The sequence below is a fragment of the Abramis brama genome (genome assembly GCF_963993115.1).
Source record: "Abramis brama genome assembly, chromosome: 19".
NCBI lineage: Eukaryota > Metazoa > Chordata > Actinopteri > Cypriniformes > Leuciscidae > Abramis > Abramis brama.
Genome location: NC_139981.1, coordinates 28,002,210 through 28,019,615, shown reverse-complemented (window position 1 = coordinate 28,019,615; position 17,406 = coordinate 28,002,210). Strand labels below are relative to the sequence as shown.

The window sequence follows — 17,406 nt, the reverse complement described above, 5'->3', positions numbered from 1 at the left end:
GTCCTCATGACCAAGCATGTGACCCTACTGAGAGAGGGAAAACCTACTCACCATGATATGTTCAAGTAGAGAATCTATTGCCACTATGTTGTCAAAGTATGTTCTGTTTGAAATTGAAAAGGGGGAAACACCTGTCATTTTAAAGGAATAAACGTATGGCACAGTATAACACAAATGCATGTTTTTTTATAACATTGGTTATTTATTATAATGTTAAAAGCCAATAAACATTTAAATATTTCCACAGTATGGAGAAGGTCTTGGAGGAATCTCAAGAAAACTTATCAGGGTGCATTTAACCCAAAAATCAAAAGGATATTGAAAGGTTTTAAGATTAAGAAATTTGTTTTAGAATTAAGTTTTTTAATGGTAATTAAACATATTTCCTACCCATTACTGTAATACCTAAGGTTCACGAAAATAATGTCACAATGCAAAAAGTCTTTAATGGTTCTAAAACAAAAATAGACTTTATTTTCTTTAAGCAAAATGTTTGGTGTGAGGACCAGTGTTGCCAGATTGGGTGGTTTTGAATTGGATTGTGAGGGTAAAAATTGGCTTGGGCTGGTGGGCAAAATTCTGGCTGGTTTGGGATCAGTTTGGCGGTTTTCAAACATTTAAGTTTTATAGACTAATTGGTTAACAAACAAAACCCAAGTGTGCATGTACTCCATCCAATCAGTCATCCTGACTTTACTAAACACACATTTCATGAGATTCCACCAATACTCACTTTCTAGGCATAAACTCGCTTACTTTGACACATCTAGGAGAAAGTCGTTGAGTTCCGTCTGTTTGGCGAGACCTCTGCAGACCTGCGAACAAAAGAGGAACCGGAAGTTTGAAGATGGCAATCACCACAAGTCGGTGTCCGAACTGATATTTCTGTCTTCTAAGAAATTATTCTCTAAGTGTATTCCATGCATTACTGATCATGTTGACCACCGGCCAAGCCGTTAAACTTTTTAGAACGTTTTGATCTATAATCTGCAGAATAAAAAGCTGATAAAAGCACCTCACTGCTTCATTCTACATCTACTTGTTCTTTTCTTTCTTTCTTTTTTGCTAGAAAAGGCCTTTTGTCCTACATAGAAAAAAAAAAAAAAAAAAAAAACATACATAATTCGGCTAGAGGGTTAGATGATGACAAGAAATTACAAGAATCGCCATTTTTTGGTTGAGCACACCCTAAAGAAATAGTCCACCTAAAAATTTAAATTCAGTCATCATTTACTCACCTTCATGTTAAACCCATATGATGTTATTTTTTAATGTAGAACACTAAGAGGATAACTTTTTGGAGAATTACAGATAACCACTAAGAACTGTTGTTGTATGGAAAAGAGCTGCGTAAAATTATTCAGAATTCAATTGAATAATGATTCAATTTCATTTCTGAGTGATCCATTCCTTTAAGCCCTTTCATTAAAATGTGTTACTTATGCTCTTCCTTGTCTATGCTCATCGGGACCATGTTCTGATGGTTCCCTAACTTCTGAGAAGGTTTGTGTCCCACAGAGAGAGTTACTTACTCCCAGAGAGCTCTGTGATGCACAGGGACATTAAAGCCCAGAGTGTTGTCATTCACGTTGAGCACTCGTTTAAGTACAAACAAGACTGCATTATCATTAATTGCACCTCCTGAGACAAGGGTGTGTTTAAATGTGTGGTCTGGTTGCTTACACTGGGCCCACCTGATCCATGTACACAGTGGATTACAGAGATCAAAACACATGTGTACAACCAAATCAAAAAGCTAATGCAACAGAACTGTCAAGCAAGCAAGGTTTAATCAATGCATTGTTTTTCTCAAACGAACTCACCTGAACTTGGTGTATGGCTACAGATGCCCAGGCCAAATTTGCTGTTGCAACCTAAAAAACATGTTACACTTAGCCAAAGATGCAATAGCACTCCATAAACAGGCAGAACTTCATAGTTCTGTGTGCCTCGCTCAGTTGAATGTCTTGTTAGACAAAATTTGAATACAATTACACATTTATTGTTATTATTTTCTTCATATCTCAATCCCTAATCAAAGAAACCTGAAAAATCTAACATCAGGCTGTATCTGAAATCGCCCCCTATACCCTGTACCCTCATTCAGTGAATTTATTTGGCGCAATGCTCACAGGGCACGGGTATTTTCTAGCGGCTAGCTGTTTCGTGTAAATCGGTTGTACACTCATTATTTAGGTGTATTATGGGATTGCATGAGTGCAACGTCCACTATGGACACACTACAAATGTCTGTCCCCTCAAATAGTGCACTATGTAAGGGTATAGAGGCGATTTTTTTGGCTTAGCAAGTCTTAAGGTTTACTTAAAAATTACAGATAGGTGTTTGTTTAGGGATGGCACTACATTCTGCAGGACAGTGGAATTTACAATAACAATAAAAGTCATCAAACTATGAAATAACACAACAGAACTATTCAAAGGAACTTACCAAACCTTTTATAATGTAATTTACTTCGACGTACTGTAAATTGCTAGATGGCATAAGGTCAGGTCCATATTGAAACTTGTACTGAACAAGATAAGACCACCCATTTAAAATAACTTTGCTGAGAAAAGGTCCATTTTGTATTGTTAATAGTGTAGCATTATAAAAACCACAGCCACCACAGAAGTCACTTTCAAACCAAGTAGCTTTCTGTTGGTCAACATGGGGAAACCCTTTGCGAAATTTGGAAATTGGGAAATCTTTTGTCCCTCACACGAAATTCCAAATCGCAGGGATTCCTATTGAAATGACTGTATTTCGCCTATAAAAATTCGCCAAATAACAGTAAATGTGACTGTACCTTTAAACAGTAAGAGACTATCTGACCAACACGTGAAGCCACCAATTACAGTTTATCTTTTATTTTTTACAGTTTGTACAATTAAGGGGCTGGTTTATCTAAAATAGATAGATTGAAAGTTCAGACTCAGTCTCAGTCCGTTTTATTTTTTAACACTACTAAGAAATTAGAATTGATAATTTCTCATTTGTCAAAATATTAAATGTTGTAATGTTGTTTTACATAGACATTACATCGAAAGCAACCTAAAAAAATTCCTTGAATAGTCCTGAAGAAAAAGTGCAGCCTGGCTAGAAGAACTGAGAGCAGAGCCACATGGGTACTAGACATGTAAGAAATACCAGCACTTTCTCCCTTAGAGTACCTCCTGGTGGCTGAGGTTGAAGGGCTCTCTGCCCAGGTGACGGTGCAGCTCCAGGATAGCGATGAGGTCTCCGATGGCGGTGAGGATGGGTAGACACAAAACAGAATGTACACGGATCCCTGAGTCCTGCCCTGTGCCATGAGGGAATCTCTCATCCTACAGGAAAAAAAGAGCACACAGGGATCACACAGGGAAATCAATCAGTCAGTCAGTCAGTCAAGTCTGTCTGTCTGTCTATCTAAAATTATTATAACAGGGTTTCTGCATATTTTATGAAGGTACATTTAAAACTTGTTTAAGACCTTTTTAAGACCTGGAATGTTTTTTTGTTTTCTGGAATGTAAAGGAATGTTTAGTAATAAAGTGAAGGTAACACAATACATCAATATGTTCTCAGTGTAAATGTATATGTTAAGTATAATGTAAATGGTAACACTTTACAAAAAGGTTGACTGGTTAACATTAGTTAATTAACTAACATGAACTAACAATGAGCAATACATTTGTTACAGTATTTAATAATCTTTGTTAATGTTAGTTAATACAAATAGAGCTGTTCATTGTTTGTTAAAGTGCATTAACTAATGTTAATAAATACAACTTTTGATTTTAATAATGTATTAGTGAATGTTAAAATTAATATTAACCAAGATTAATAAATGCTGAAGAGGTATTGTTCATTCTTATTTCATGTTAACTAAGGTAGTTAACTAATGTTAACTAATGAACCTTATTGTAAAGTGTTACCATGTGGAAATAACTTTTAATGTACCTTCTGATCACACTGCTAATAAGTGTTCTTCCTCAGTATTTCTGTCTTGCTTTCCAGTACAAATAAAAAGTTTTGACAGATATTTGTTGTTTTAAGCATAAGCTCACATAATTTTGTTACATTTTCTCAAGACTTCATTTTCCATTTGTATCTCAAGTAAATGTATCTTAATTTAAACTTGTTTAGATATTTGTACTGGAAAACAGGACAAAATACTGAGAATTAATTAAATTTAAAGCCTTAATTTGTGTACGGGCGAATTAAGACTTTTTAAGACAGAAACCCTGCTACAAAGGAAGCATTCAATTTGGCACATTATAACACAGTCCATCAGTTCACGAACATGCTATTTTTAGTTTTTACAAAGAGCTTCTGCAGCCACTTTTTTTTTTTTTTTTTAAACAAATATTGTAAATGCATTTCTTTTTTTCTATAATTTTTTTTTTTTTTTTTTTTTTTTTTATGTATTGAAATGACTACAAGCTTGCTTTAAATAACTTGTTACTGTAACTAATTTTGGTCACAGCTTAATGACCATTGGGAAATGTAGGTCATATGGCCAACCATTGTTTTAGAGTATCAAAGACATTTTACACATAATGCTCATATTCCTACAGTTTTGTACACATATGATTAAAAATTAAAGATGGTTTAAATTAGAAGGCCAGAGACCAAATATAGTTATGGTATGGACACTGATCCTGATGAACGGAATGCACATCAAACATGCATGCAAATCTTTCCAGCTAACAGATGACATACCACTTGGTACTTTATTGATAATTTTTGGTAATTTTGGTAATTGACATCATAATTACGAAGTTGTATTTATTTTAATTTATATTCATTTCGACCGCAAAAAAACACATACTGTTTGAAACGGCCCTAACAAGTTACGAAAATTATTTTAAAATAGAGTGGTGCAGGGATGACGTCAGAACCCGCTGGTCCTTTTCAGATTTTCCTATGGGGTTTTATATTGGGGTTTTCCAATTTATGAGTGAAATAAAGCCTGTGGTAAACAGTATTTGACGAGACTTAGACATTTTGTTCTACAATGTAAACTGCATACACTCACACCCCAAGCTGTCTTATCTAGTTACTAATTAGAAACATACTTTTTCACATAAAAACATAACTGCTTGAAAATGTGCGTTTTTGGTATGGGTGTGTGTAATTTACATTCTAGAACAAAACGTCAAAGTATCCTCAAGTTAAGTTTACCACAGGCTTTATTTTACTTATAAATTGAAAAATGTCAAGGTTACTAATGTAACCCCTGTTCCCTGAAAGAGGGAACGGAGACATTACATCAGATGTAAACTGACGAATTGGGATCTCCCCTGAGACCCCAATCACCGTTGAGTGTAAACAAAAGCAGCCAATGGACATTGCTGAGTGAGATTTGCATCGCGAACCATGCCCTGCAAAAGCGAGTATGAATGGAAGCGTGGATGTACTCGCTCAGTTAAGTTTCGGTGCTACAGCAATTGTGGCGATGGGACGTAACGTCTCCGTTCCCTCCTTCAGTATGTTTCTAATAAGTAACTAGATAAGACAGTTTGGGGTGTGAGTGTGTGAAAAACTTTGAAGCAGATTTTGCCATGTTTGGCTTTCTATACTGGCACAAAACAGTCTTGTCTAACAGAAGAGCAAAGTCTTTGCTGAAGAGTCAACAGCTTTCATGCAAATCTTTTAAAAAAAAAGTTTCCCATTAGTTTTTTGTTTAGAAATAATTTTTTGTTGTTTCTTTGACTACTCACTCCCACTCAAAAGGTTCTTGCGACCCCACAGTTGAGAAACACTGCTCTAAAATAACTATTTTGTTATTTTGTCATGCAAAGTCAGTCTTTTACCAATGGATTTCTTATGAAAATTAAGACTTTATTGTCATTTAACTGTTGCTGAAGCTCACAGCTGAATGGTCCATGTTATTGAACATTTAAGATGGTGCGCAGTTTAATTGCTCCCAGTGTATGACAAACTGGATGTGACATTACACATTCAGAGTAGCGACAAATTTCACATCCACTTTAGGTAATCTTATAAAATATATATTTGCTAAAATAGTAGAAATAGCAGTTAGAATTATTAGTGCAAATACTGTCAAATTGAGATGCAGTAAAATTATTTTGAGGATCTTGGAAATGAGTGAAAACAGCATGTGGCTCACCCCTATGATGTCCTCTACAAGTAGTGTCTTGCGTGTCTTTGCAACGTGAGCGGCGATGGTGGTCCCAAACGTGATGGGACCAGAGGGGATGAGCCCAGGAAGCCCCTCTTTTGCCCCCGTTGGAGTGAACAAACATAAACTCTGTGACAGGGAAAGCAACATCAACAAAACAGCATGACGTTAAGGAAAATGTCTTGATTTGTCACTGTAACTATAATATTTGTCTGTACTTTAAAAATCTTATTATATATCCCTATCCTGGCTAAAATACAACATTGGCCTAAAAACTGTTAACAATACTTTCATAAGATGGAAAACAATTACATTTAAACTGAAGACTAGCTGTACCCACTAAAGCTGTTAGTTATATAATTATTAAATGAACATAGCAGGCAAATTATTAAAAATAAAAACACAATTGATTGGTGTATCCATTCATTACTTTTCACAGAATAAGACAGATTAGGCAAAAGAGAAGCTCTTTCAAACATAGTTATCTGATTGGCCACAATACTAGTCATTCAAGCAAAACCACTCAAGTGGATAAAAGAGAGGAAATGAACAGCAGGGTTCTCAAGTGTTTTAATGCTATAGAAATTCCAGGCCATTTTGAGACAAACAGAACATGTACATGACCAATCAAAGGTTTGGACTCACTTGGCTGAGTTTATGTTTCTCATGATCTTAAGACCTCTAATGCTTCAGTGCTTAGAAATTAGATTTGTTGACCAAATATAGATTGTTCCTAGTTTAATTTAAGCATCTAGGCAAAAACTGTCTTCTTAATAATCTAAAACAGATTTTTAAATGGTCACTAAAATATTTACATCCTTCCTTAAATCAATGTTTTAATGACTTTACACTTGAGTTTGAGTATATTTCTTAATGTCAACATCCACAAAACAATCTTAGACATGTATCAACTCAACCAGAACTGAAAATACTTACATTGTTGCATTCTCCAAGGAAGTAAAGTGCAAATCCATCAGCTTTTGTGGCTGTGAAAAAAACAGGATGATGTACTGTATCATGTTTTAGACATTCCAAAAGAATTTTACTGGACAAAAATGGGCTGAGATTCAGCATGGCATTTCTAGGGGGAAAAGACAGCAAAGTGCTAATACATATGGCTAATGTTTTTAACAGATATAATGATTCTTGCTTTTGAAGAATATCCAAGTATTCCAAGGGACCAAAATAATGGAAAAAATACCAGTGAAAGTAATACAAATAGTTGAAGTATTCTAATCTGGAAGCTTTATCACTTTTCACATTAGCCATGTTTCCATTCAAAATTGGAATATCGCATAAAACATTTGCGAATAAAGCATTGTTTCAATCCCTTGTGTTCAAGAGTACAAAATCATCACTTCCTGGGAAATTGCCGCAAAATATCTCTAATGAAAAACGGAAGCTGCTGCAATCAGGGAAGCCACTGTGGCTCTTTTATCCTACATCATAAATGACTTGCGTCTCAGCAGATGAAACGCAATAAACGCTGTCATGTTATCTTGCGTTCGGATGCCTGGTATTTGGGAACGCAATTATGTGAGACGCTTCTAGGAGGGAATTAAACCAAATCATTCTGATTACAGACTTTGGCTCAGGCATTTCAGAATGATCAAAACCAACATTTGAGAAGCTGTGCAATTAAACTGATCCACTGGTTAGTCCAGTTATCCAATCACATCCTCTGAGGCAAAGTCATGTGAGTTTTTTTGTTGCGTATCGAGATATTTATTCGGTAAAAGTGTTTTCACTGTAGATTATGCGCATGACTTCTTATCAGATAAAAAAAAAAAAAGAGATTGAGACGCATCTCATTTGTGAGACGCAAATGAGACGCAACTTGGCATTTCCATCCAACATTTTTTTATGCGATGTCCAGAAAAATAGGTGGACGGAAACATAGCTAGTGAGAATTTATTTCTGAGAACTGATTCAAATAAGTATTTGACATAAATGGACAGAACACTGTTATACAGTTGTATATACTGTTATAGAGTTGAAAAACAACTATGGTACCTCATCAAGGTACAAAGTGCCCCTGAAAATCTATATCCAAATATTGCTCCCAAATAGAAAACGAAGTTAATTTCTGAAACCGGGGCGCACACGCTTCAGCTTGGTGTGCGTGAGACGTGCAGGGGGCCGGAATGAATCCCAGCGCTCTGCAGTGCTTCAGCATGCAGATGAAGCGTGGGTGGATGGGAAGTGACAGGTTGAGCGCTGCTCGATCAGCGTGTGTGTGGAGGAGAGAGATGGGGAACACCCATACTTAGACCTTTTAACCTGGATTCACTACACCTTCATCTGTAAGGCTCTCTACTGGCAGCTACGTTGCGTTCACGTTTCTGCTTCGGAGCACTGTACTGTTTATGAAACCATGTGAATGCTGTAACTTGTTATTGTTGGTACCTAACTCTAAGGCCTAAATTTTAGTAACATTTTAACTATAATAATGTTTTATAATATTAATAAGAACAGTTAAAGTATTAGTTCACTTCAGATTTACTCACATCATTCAAGATGTTAATGTCTTTCTTTCTTCATTCGAAAAGTGATTTTTGAGGATAACATTTCAGGAATTTTCTCCATGTAGTGGACTTCAATGGGGTACAACAGGTTGAAGGTCTAAATTGCCGTTTCAATGCAGCTTCAAGGGACTCTACACAATCCCAGCCGAGGAATAATGGTCTAATCTAGCGAAACGAAAAAAAAAAAGGAAAAAAAAGTATATACTTTTTAACCACAAATGCTCATCTTGCACTAGCTGTGATACACACGTTAAAGCCCTGCATTTCAGCCCGAGCCCGACGGGCCCTGACTTTTTTACGCCCCTAGGGCCGGGCTTCGGGCCAATTTTCACGTCATAGTTCACATGCAGGCCGGGCCTCGGGCCTTTTTTGGGTTATCCTTCTTTTTATATTTTTAGACATTAATTAAAAAAAAAAAGAGAAGTTGACGTTGACGATAGAAAAACAACCATAGAAAGACATTTAATAACCTCATAACTTTCATAATCTTATAATTACACTGACATATGATTGACATGACAGTCGCACGCACACACGCACGCACACAGAGGGTTTCCCATCAGCGGAACCCACGATTCACCTCATGTGCAAATAATGGAGAATATTAAGAGAAAAATCGCGAGTGACAGAAGAGAGGACTGGGTTAAAATCTTCCACTGTGGATGCTATTCTTTTTCTCCACGATGCTCTGTAAGAGACTGTTCTAACTTTTCGTTTGATTGGACTTTATTTTCGTTTAACTGTTGGAAACTTACTGATGTTTTTCGTTTTTCGTTTGATTGGACTTTATTTTCGTTTAACTGTTGGAAACTACTGGAAAAAAGAATGGCCATGTTCTGTGGTGCATTTTTGAGGTGCAAGTTTGTTTTTGATTTATTTAATTTAATTTGTTTAGATTGACTATTGTTCATTTCATTTGCGAGTGCTGTTGCGAGCAGCCTGAGCCTGCCTCAGTATTTCAAAATTTTTTTACTCACTGTGGTTTAATAAATAAACATTAAACTAACTGTCTGTGTGATATGCTTGAAGTGTTTTATATCTATGGATTTTATTGTATCTAAGTAAAGTAGCCTATTAGCGTTGATTTGAGAGGCTAAATTGATCAAACATGTTTTACTCGCTGTTGGCTTGGCCTTGCTTGGTCGTCATTTTTTTTTTTTTTTTTTTTAAATGCTCCAAACATTTGTCTAAATGAACTTAATAAAGAAATGAAAAGAAAACAAACATAACTAACAAAACGGACATATTTTAATGGCAGTCTGCCACTGTGAAGTAAAAAAAAAAAAAAAAAAAAAAAACGGGCTCGGGTCGGACTAGGGCTGATAATTCTGATGAGCTGTCGGACACGGGTCGGGCTAGGGCCAGGCCACGGCTCGGGCCTAGATTTGAGGCCCGTGCAGGGCTCTAACACACGTGGCGTAGGTGGAAGTACAGGCCTAGTGTTTACAAACCGCACATGCAAAGACTAAGTCAAACGGCATTTAAAAAAACAAAAAAAACAAAAAAAACAGCAACGATGTCGGATGATTTTGAAGTTGGAGGAGAAAATGAGAACTGCAAGATGAGCATTTGTGGTTAAAAAGTGCATATATATATATATATTATAATTTTTTTTTTTTTTTTTTTTTTTTAAATAACCGATCATTTGGCTAGATAAGACCATCATTCCTCGGATGGGATCGTGTAGAGCCCTTAGAAGCTGCACTGAAATTTGGAATTTGGAATTGCAATTTGGACCTTCAAACTGTTGGACCCCATTGAGGTCCACTATATGGAGAAAAATAATGTTTTCCTCAAAAAAACGTAATTTCTTTTCGACTGAAGAAAGAGACATGAACATCTTAGATGACGTGGGGGTGAGTTAATTATCATAAAATTTTAATTCTGAAGTGAACTAATCCTTTAAGAATTATGAATGGCTGACGTGGGTAATTTGGGCTCTGTGAGTGTTTGTGTGTGTGGATGAGATGAAAAGACTCTGACCTGTTTTGATGATGTTGCACAACTCATAGAGCAGTAGCTTGTTGTCTCCTCCAGTGTCCAGCCGCTGCTCCATGTAGCTGTTGAGCTCATATACGACGCTCTGCATATCCGTGTCCTGGTACTGCTGGACACAAGAGACACACACATTCACATGCACATGCACTGTATACTACACACTATAGCTAGAAGTACCCTACTCCACAAAAATGTTTAAAAAAAGTCTCGTATGCTCACCAAGGCTGCATTTATTTGATAAAAAAAATAGTAAAACAGTGAAACATTATTACAATTTAAAAGAACAGTTTATATTTTAATGCATATTCAAATGTAATTTATTCCTATAATGGGAAAGCTGAATTTTCAGCATCATTTCTCCAGTCTTCAGAGACATTCAGAAATCATTCTAATATGCTGATCAAGTGACATTGATGGCTGCTGAAAATTCAGCCTTTTCATCATAGGAATAAATTACATAATATATGTTAAAATAGAAAACAGTTATTTTAAATAGTCAATATGATCAAAAATGTGCAAAGACAGTAATATTGTGCATGATATATATCAATGCTGAATAATTTTGTGGAAACAGTGATAAAAAAATTTCAGGGTTGTTTTGCAAATTGAAAGTTCAAAAGAACAGCGTTTAAATGAAAAAGTCTTTACTGTCATTTTTGATCAATTTAATGCATCCTTGCTGAATAAAAGTATTAATTTCTGTGAAAAATAAATAAAAAATCGTACTACCCCCAAACTTTTGAATGTTAGTGTAGTAATTACATTTTTTGCTAAAAGTTGAACATTATTGGATGTTCCACTAAATTAAATGAAAGGTATGCGGGTAGCTCAGATTTAGCCATCCACACAGGAGACAATTTACCATTAAAATCAATTTAGAATTTTGCATTAGGGAACAACATAAAAATACAAATACAGTGTAAAACAGTCCACCATTTAATCAGACTGAAAACCGTCTTGCTTTGTCCTCCATTCTGGGTGGATTTTTTCACTGAAATTATTGCAGTGCATTATGGGACCGCCTTTTGACATTTAGGCCCAAAAATTCTCACCTTAAAAGGCAGTATAATCATGAACATCCAAAAATGAAGCTTTTCTCGCACAATATGCACATGAAATATGAAAAAACTTGTATAATACAGAAATTAGTTCTAAATCCAATTTTAACATCCAAATCAGGAGGAGTGAACGGCAGGCCCAAACAAGAATGTCTATTTCTGTCCCTGTGTGAAAGGTCAGAGTGGGCCGGTGGACGAGGGGTGTGTGAGGTGCTCCCCCACGGGAACGGCTCCCTACACATCCTGTTTATGTACATGAACTTGTGACGCACTGAGGACAGGCGACGTCCTTGCTGTCCTTCTCCAAAAAGTCCTTGTTCTGCTATTCCTGTCCCTCTCCCTCGGCCCAGTTTAATTTCTTCATCTCTGTCCCCTAAATCAGCAGACCTAAGTGCTCAGAGCACAGTGTGTGTGCTCCTAACCCTAGCCCATTAAAGTGGCAATGATCTCATTAACAGCTCATTGCCTCTGCTCATTTAAATCTGTCACATGGTTTGTGTTCTCAATGTCATTTTTCATACAGCAGAAACTTTCAATGAAGTGTTCCATGAGCGCTTCTCCCCGATAACCGTCCCATTTTGGCATGAATGTCAACACTTTTGCTACACACTTACTTTAATAATAATAATAATAAAAAAAAAAAATTAAATGTAAGAGATCCTTTTCATTCTACAACATTGATTCCTCATATTATGACTGCTTTAAGGTTAACCCTATATTAGGGTTAACCCACATTTGATAAGCACATTTCTAAGGCCTCTAAATTTTGCTGAAAAACCTGTTGTACATAATCATCTACATGCTGTCTGTCGTCTGATTGATAGTTTATACTTTTTTAGCAAGTAAAAGGTCCTTCAGTAAAATTGTAAAAATGCCCCCTTTAGGTCGTGATGCACATGTCATTTTATCTTTAATGATTTTTATAAAGTAAACAAAAGAATAACTTTTATAATGTAAGTCATATTTCAAGATGAACATTTACTGAAGATCCTTAGGTTTATTTTATTTCAGAAAAAAATGTGAGTGTCAAATATGATACATGAGGCTTTTGAGGAACAATTTTTTGTTCATCTCTCAATCATCATTGTATTGCATTGCATTGATGTTTTTCCCCCTACAATAAAAACTATAGAGCTTTGATCATAAAACTTAACATTTGAATATCATCTTACTAAGACATATTATTGGGAGATATAGAATGACAATTTATATTTATATGCATTTTATACACGTAGTCTGCTATACTGTTATAAGATCTCATTCATTTACAAAAAAAGCTATCAGAATTTTGTCTACTTTTTGGCCATATATAAGTATCAGAAACTGCATCAAATTGCATATTTTAGTCCTCCGAATTGTTCAAATGAGTATGAGGAGATATTCTCCTCTATCATACTATGAGCCATAAAAGCTAGATGTATGAAAAAAACACATATGCAAACTTATATATATTACTTATATAGACTATTATTTTCTATGTCAGGCTTTACAGGGTTAAAGGAACACCCACACTTGCATGCACACACACATACAGTACAAACACACACACGCACACTGGGCAAAAGCAAATGCGATGCCTCACTTACCCTGCTAACTTCTTTAGCTGAGGAGTCATCTGTTAAAATAGAAAAGAAAACCATGTCAAAACAAATGAAGATGAGCATATACTGTAACACAAAGTCACTTTCATGGATAACTGGGCAGAACGTCCCTTCATTTACATAAAGCATGTTTTATTTAGATTTATTATGCGCCCCATTTTTACACAGTCTTGTGCGTTTACTTAAATTTTTTTGTTTATTTAATTTATGGACTTTTTATGTCTTTAATTATATGAATTAAGTTCATTTGTGGGATGTTAAAGAGAAAACAGTAAAGCACGAGAAACAGGATCAAATCTGCATCACCAACATGAGCAACACAGCTCAATGTGTCATGCACTGACCGCTGTGCCACAGTTCCAACACAAAAACAAAACACAATTTAATGTGTAGCTACACTGAAACTGACTCCAGTGTCCCTATCAGGTGCCATTCTACACATTGACAGAATTGCAGTAGAACAATATACAAAACCTTGCTCTGTGGAGAAGAGTTTTGGGCAAATGAGAGCAGAATGCAACAGAATAAGAAACCAAGCAACCAACAAAAAGTTCTGTGAACTTCTGTCACTTTCCTAATTGTCACATTTGCAACTGATTAAGAAAAAAAAAAGAAGCATTTTTTCCCCTGCCTGGTTAAAACACGGTGTTAGGGAACATTCAATGAGTAACTCATGTAGACAAACTGACAATTTTCCACTGCATTGATAAGCGTTCTTTCTCAGGCTATGCAAGCTTCAAATCTTAAGCAAAAATCTAAGTTTTTATAAACTAATACCCAAGCCCTTGGTAAATATCAAACTGCAAAAGATAGAACGGCTTGCAAAAGCTCCGTCAACCTACAAACACATGCCATGCATTACATGCAGACACAGCTGTGAACATCCACATTCAGATGAATAGGGATAAAAATAATTTGAGAGAATTTGCCTCCTTTTGTTCTCCAGAGAAAACACCTGTTTCTGAGGTCAGTGAGTTTGTAAAAACCTGGAGACGTTCAGCTAACTCTTCCTACTGGCTTCCCCCATTTAAACCGATGTTCAGTCAGTGTGCAGAACACAGGAAGTGATGCATATAAACGTGTAGAATGTATCTCTGTGCAAGCATTATAGCTCACTCGCAACAGACATACGTCAGACTGCTCACAGGTACCGATGTGGTCCCAAGCTAACATACAATTTTTATGATGCCTCTTATTTTTTCAATTATTACCATTTTGTAGATTCTGCAAGGGGTATGTAAACATGACCACAACTCTACTTGAGTGGCTAAACATTATTAAATTTGCACTGCAGAACAAACAGTAAGTAATTAGCACAGAATCTAAATAAATAAATAAAAATTGCATAACTAATTACAAGTCCAAATGTTTGGCATGCATTTTTCACATGTACAGACCAATCACACCAATTCCAAAGCAGCAAACAGCAATGACCCATCTGCAGCATTCAGATTTCAAAGTTTTTGTGGGGGTTTTTTTCAGAGAAAGTTTGGCACTGGACACACTTATAAATATTTAAAGTGTAAATAAACTGTATGTATGTACAGATGGGTTATTATGTTTATTTGTTTTACATTTTTTAAAATCCTAAAACTTTTTATTTCCAGTTATTCCAACACAATCTCGCGAGCGAGTAAAAGGTGGCTAATTCGTACAAGTGAGGTCGTATGAATTCGTACGAATTAGGCACCTCGTAAAATTCGTATGATTTGTCTAAACCCCAGTGATGGGTAGGTCATCCATACGAATTCATACGAATTGGGCAACTTGTAAAATATGTAGGATTTACCAAACATTTTACGAATTCGTTCGAGTGAGATCATAGGAATTTGTACGAATTAGCCACCTAAAATTCGTTGAATTGTTGAAAGTTGAAAATTTTGAATCCCAAATTTTCAATGACCCAAATGGCACCATAAGTCATTGCGGTTCACATTTTCGTAATCGAGTGATCGGGGGTGCATAGTGGATGCTCATGATGAGCACCCTTCTGAAACCTAAAATGATGGAAGAGACTCTCAACCATGGGGCCTAAAGATGATTAAAACAACTCCAAATCAAGATATTTATTATTTTGATTCACCTACACAACAACCTACTAGGATTCCCATGGTCTTGGAAAACCTGGATAAATGAGGTAGCCAGAATTGTAAAGTGTGATTTGAAACCAGGAACAGTCATGCTAATTAAAAACTTAAAACTTTTTTATAACAAGAAATTTTTATAACAAATATACATTTTTGTAGTTCTGCCAAGCCAAATATTTTGGCGGTCAGAAATTATGGTTAAAAAATAATAGTAATTAAAAAAATCATTGTTCTTAATCTTTATCCAGTGAATCCCGAACAACTGGAAAGTCATATGAATTATTTTTTTCCTCTATCATCACCTGATTAGCCTTTGGCTTGCTCAGCCGGGGTTTAAAAGACTATAAGTATTCAGAAATATTATTGATTTTAACTGCAATGACACAATTGGTACTGAATCGAAACAACAACAAAAATCCCACTTTCTTAAGGGCCTTTTTAGTTATTTCAGATTTTGGTGGGGCAAGGGTTGGGCTTGGAGTCAAAAAGGTTGAGAACCAATGCTCTAAGGTCATGTGGACTTCATGAGGACAAGCAAATGGTGGCCTTTGCACTGTTCCCAACATCAGATCACTTGTATCAGCCCGCCTAAATATGGTTGATACATTACAGGCCAATTTAGGGGTGGATAGAGGCAGCCATGCACAGGACATCTGATCCTGCTGTGTCAAAGCTTTTGATCTCTTTTGATTCCCTGTTGACATAAGCAGGCAATATGCCTAAACAGTCATTTATATTCTATATTAATATAATCTTGTAAATCAGCACAATTCATGTCCAAGAGAACACTGGATGGCTGACTGCGGGACCTGCAAGTATGGCAGTGTCTACTCATGATGTTCCTTCTTACAAACACATGTGACGACAATCTGGCTGAGTTCCTGGCCTACATAGACAAGAGTCTGTCTAGATAGGCAACTTCCTTCAAAGCGAAACAGAGCCACATGAACCAACTAGTGACTGATTTGGAACAACACATATAGGCAGCAACTTACATATCAGACAAAAATTGCACCGCCGGGCCGTTTTTGAGCGTCGGCCGACGTAGTTTTCACCGTTGGCTCTAGTTGGACGCAGTCGGGGGTTTTTTTTTCAACATGTTGAATCGGCGTCGGGCCGTCGGTGGAAGAGGGAACTCTGATTGGCTGTTCAGCTCAGTGAACAAGAATAATAGCAAAACAGTGAGCAAAGAAGTCAAAACGGTACAGACAGAAGGCTGTTCTAATTTGACGTCATCTTACCCGAGTATTCCTTGGCAAATATTTCAGAATAAAGAATAAAGAAAGTGTTTAGCGGATTGATATTCAAAACGGTAAGCACGCACTGCTTTGTTTACGGTTTGTGTATCTGCAACCTGCAGCGTCGGTTTCCATTTTTGAATGACGAATATAGATGAATATATCTGTAGAAAAATACAGTTGCATCATTTACATGCAGGCGCAGAACGCACATGCTAGCTAACAGTCGGCTGTAGTTCTCTCGGTGTGTTCAAGTGCAGCTTCCCCCCCGACGCAGGCGACGAGAAAGCGACAACACAGTCGGCTTTCATCAGCACTAGTTCTTTGGCGTCGGTTTGGTGTGTCACTATCTTAAAGCAAAGCAAACAAGAGACGTGACAACTGATTACAAAAGAGTTTGCGGTTAGCATTTTGCTAAGCTAAAGCTGCGAAGATTTAAACATAGTTTAAAAGTGCACAGACAAATATCGGTTTAAATAGCCTAAAACTGTTTTAATTGATATTGTAGGGTACTGAATAAATTAGTTGTCTTTTACATTTACATTAACACAGTTTATTCACTGTGAGGGATTTATTCACTGAACTCGTCATTGTGGTATTTTTCTGAATCGGTAAGGTGTCTACCTTTTGAAAGCGCACCTGAGGGTTTTTAGCCTAGAAGTGTCTCTCTACCCAGGTTCTGCTAGACAGCTTAAGGGAGGGCAATATTCCACTTTGCACCACAGGCTACCTATGCTTACGTCATACTTTCCATTTCTGGTATTCCCAGAT

General features: G+C 36.4%; 1 protein-coding gene across 4 annotated transcripts in view; it reads right to left on the bottom strand.

The window, feature by feature from the left end:
- Positions 1–17,406, bottom strand: part of pde10a (phosphodiesterase 10A) — a 133,308-nt gene that overhangs the window by 16,750 nt on the left and 99,152 nt on the right. For 2 of the 4 annotated variants that reach the window (XM_084093842.1, XM_084093844.1), the window contains exons 3-10: positions 13,296–13,324; positions 10,637–10,760; positions 7,065–7,114; positions 6,117–6,257; positions 3,172–3,327; positions 1,824–1,874; positions 757–815; positions 52–103 (exon numbers count right to left, since the gene is read on the bottom strand). In XM_084093842.1, coding sequence (XP_083949968.1) covers positions 52–103; positions 757–815; positions 1,824–1,874; positions 3,172–3,327; positions 6,117–6,257; positions 7,065–7,114; positions 10,637–10,760; positions 13,296–13,324 — 662 coding nt within the window. The remainder of the gene's footprint in view (positions 1–51; positions 104–756; positions 816–1,823; positions 1,875–3,171; positions 3,328–6,116; positions 6,258–7,064; positions 7,115–10,636; positions 10,761–13,295; positions 13,325–17,406) is intronic. The other 2 variants (XM_084093843.1, XM_084093845.1) reach the window with 1 other exon arrangement.